General features: G+C 45.8%; 1 protein-coding gene across 1 annotated transcript; it reads right to left on the bottom strand.

Annotated features, from left to right (window-relative positions):
* Positions 1–1,555: 1,555 nt before the first annotated feature.
* LOC118000514 (ATP synthase-coupling factor 6, mitochondrial-like) lies at positions 1,556–2,030 on the bottom strand. The gene is made up of 2 exons (XM_034990274.1): positions 2,014–2,030; positions 1,556–1,916 (listed from the first exon to the last, which is right to left on the bottom strand). The coding sequence occupies exons 1-2, from the start codon at positions 2,028–2,030 to the stop codon at positions 1,556–1,558; spliced, it is 378 nt and encodes a 125-aa protein (XP_034846165.1).
* Between the last annotated feature and the right edge of the window lie 982 nt (positions 2,031–3,012).

Here is a 3,012-nt window from a genome sequence, read left to right as displayed (position 1 = left end):
AAAGAAAGAAAGAAAGAAAGAAAGAAAGAAAGAAAGAAAGAAAGAAAAAGAAAGAAAGAAAGGGGGAGGGAGGGAGGGAAGAAAGTATCCTGGTCAATTTTCCTTGTAAACATCTCGTGAAGAACCTGTTGGTGAACACCCAAGTGGTGGTGAATGTTGGGAGGGCCCCTCTCTGTCATGCTTTCAGGAGGGTGTATCTGGTGTGTATAGAACTATTTAGGGAACCAAACCTAGAATCTGTAGATTATGGCCTTATTCACTAGAAATGGTCACATCAGCTATGTAAGCATAGCCATGGGAAATCACACAAACAGCTCTTTGTGTGGTGACCTCACACATCACTTAGAGACCATGTATGTTTCGTCTGGGCCAGAGCATGTCCTCATATGGGAAGTCGGTTCTTGCAGTTAGTGTTGGTGGTCTCAGTTGCTTTGCTGGTATTGTGAGTAAAACTTGATCCTGGGTAAGACTTATGATTAGTGGGGACTGATTTGGCAATGCAACCTTTTACGTCATTCCCATATTCTTTGGATGTGCTCTTATGCAATTCTCTGGGCTTTCTTGAAATAGTTGCCATTGGCCAAAATTGAAGCAGGATAACCTATGTACAGAGTGACTGGTGGATGATGGATTTCGTGGCCATTATGGCCAAATTTGTTGCTAAGGTATCTTCCAAAACCATGTATTGTTCTTTTACACATGCCCATTTGCAACTCCAAAAGCCCAAAGCCATTTTTCCCTGCCCTACCTTGTGGTCTTTGTCATCAATTCCCTGGAAGTTCAGGATTATAACAGCTCTCCTTATCTTTTTTAAGATTTTACTTATTTATTTGACAGAGACAGAGAGAGAGAACACAAGCCGGGGAAGCAGCAGAGGGTGAGGGAGAAGCAGGCTTCCCAGTGAGCAGGGAACCCAATGTGGGGCTGGATCCCAGGACTCTGGGATCATGACCTGAGCTGAGGGAAGATGCTTAACCTACTGAGGCACCCAGGTGCCCCAACAGCTCTTATGAAATCCCAAACCCCATCTATCCTAACTCACTATTTTGTTTTATACAATTTCCCATAGTTAGGAAAACAGCAGGGATAAGAAAAGAGGAAGTACAGGGAGCAATCTTACCTTGAAAAAGTACATCATTTTGGGAAATCTGCCACACCACACACGAGTGAAAAATTGTTCCCTGAGCCCTGGCTTAGCCTTAGCTGATGGCAATTCCCTTACGCAAAATCACCAGGAACACACCTCCCATGAAGCAAGTTGGGGTTTTTATTCCTTGCAGCCAGAAAGAACACACCCCATGGTCTCAGGAAGAGGGTGTTAGAAAGAACCTATTGTAGATAGGAAATGCCCTTCACAGTGTCCTTCATGTGACAAGGGCTAGGGAACATCATGTGAAGGTGGGGAACAGATGTTTACTGTGGTTCTTTGATTTTTGTTTTTTTGTTTTTTACACCCAACATCACCAACTAATTTATTTGGAATCAGAATTAAAAGAACACTTGACAGTTGAGAAATATTTATTCTGATCCAGTTGTACAACTAATCTAGGTGAAATCACCAAATAAATTTTACATGGTTTTTCCAGGACTGGGGCTTCTCCATGACTTCACATTTAGGATCTTCAAATGTGAAGTCCGGGAACGTATTCATGTCTGCTTTACCATACGTTAGCTTAAGCTTCAAAAGCTCCCTCTCTAGGTCTTGCTGGTGCTCTGGGCCAGAATCAGCGGGTCCTCCAGACGCCTGTAGCTTAGTTCTGTATTCTCTAATCTTGTCCACGATGAGTTTCTGCACAGGATCAAGTTCCTTATTAAATGTCACTGCGGTAACACCAATGTTGCTCCTCAAATGAACTGAGGCTGCAGACAGAATGAGAGAGGAGAACCTGAAGAGCCTCTGAAGCATCAGGGTGATTCTGTGACTTGCACTCAGTCCTGAGCTGCCAAAGCTTCTGCTGCCTCCACAATTCTACTTCCAGCCGTGGCTCCGTCTCCACCCGCCCACCCGCCCACCCGCCATCGCCGTGCATTTGCGCTTTTTTTTTTTTCCCCTAGATAGAGATTAGCATACGTGTTTCTAAACATGAAAAACCTGGAAAAGTAGAGATAAGCATCTGAACTAGTTCTCTATTGATGCTTATTAACAATTAGAAAACCAGTGGTTTAAAGCAACCAACACTTGTTATCTCGCAGTCCTTTGGCTCAGGAGTTTGGAATGACGAGGGTGGGTTCTCTGCTCATGGAACTGGTCAGGAAGTCGTCCCCACCTGAACAGGTCTGATAGTGACCTTGTTGTGGTTCTCTCTCTGAGGAGGGCCTGCCCTCACCATCTCACTCCTCTGGGATCCTCTTCCCTGACTTCATTTCTAAATTTTTTTTTTTAAGAGTTTATTTATTTGACAGAGAGAGACACAGCGAGAGGGGAACACAAGCAGGGGGAGTGGCAGAGGGAGAAGCAGGCTTCCCACGGAGCAGGGAGCCTGATGTGGGGCTTGATCCCAGGACCCTGGGATCATGACCTGAGCCGAAGGCAGCCGCTTAACTGACTGAGCCACCCAGGCGCCCCCCCTGACTTCATTTCTGTCTGTCATGATGCTTTCAGCTTACCCAGGTGGCTTAGGAGGAAGGCTAGAACTGTGGAGCCCCAGACCTGATCTCTGCCGTGTCTTCTCCAGGAGGAGAATAAATGCCAGAAGTCTTCATAAAGAAATGACCCCTATGAGGGCTGACATCCCCCAGCAATTAGAGCAGAGGAGGAAACCTACAGGGAAACAGAGGCCCTAAAAACCCAAATTATGGAAGCAGGACCCACATCAGGTAGGAGCATTTCCCAGAAATGTCCCCATTCTCCACTGAAAGCCACTTTGGGTGAAGGATGTGAGCACTGGGTCTTTCAGAGTCGCCATCCTCCGCACTTTGTTTAAAACGGGCTTTTTCCATATGTGAGAATCTCTTTGGAGTTTTTTCAGAAATGCAGCTTCGTGGGCCTTATCCCCAGGGCATTCTAACAGG

The sequence above is a fragment of the Mirounga leonina genome, unplaced genomic scaffold (assembly GCF_011800145.1).
Source record: "Mirounga leonina isolate KUSES-001 unplaced genomic scaffold, KU_Mleo_1.0 Mir_507, whole genome shotgun sequence".
Classification (NCBI taxonomy): Eukaryota; Metazoa; Chordata; class Mammalia; order Carnivora; family Phocidae; genus Mirounga; species Mirounga leonina.
This window is presented reverse-complemented; position numbering and strand designations above follow the sequence as displayed.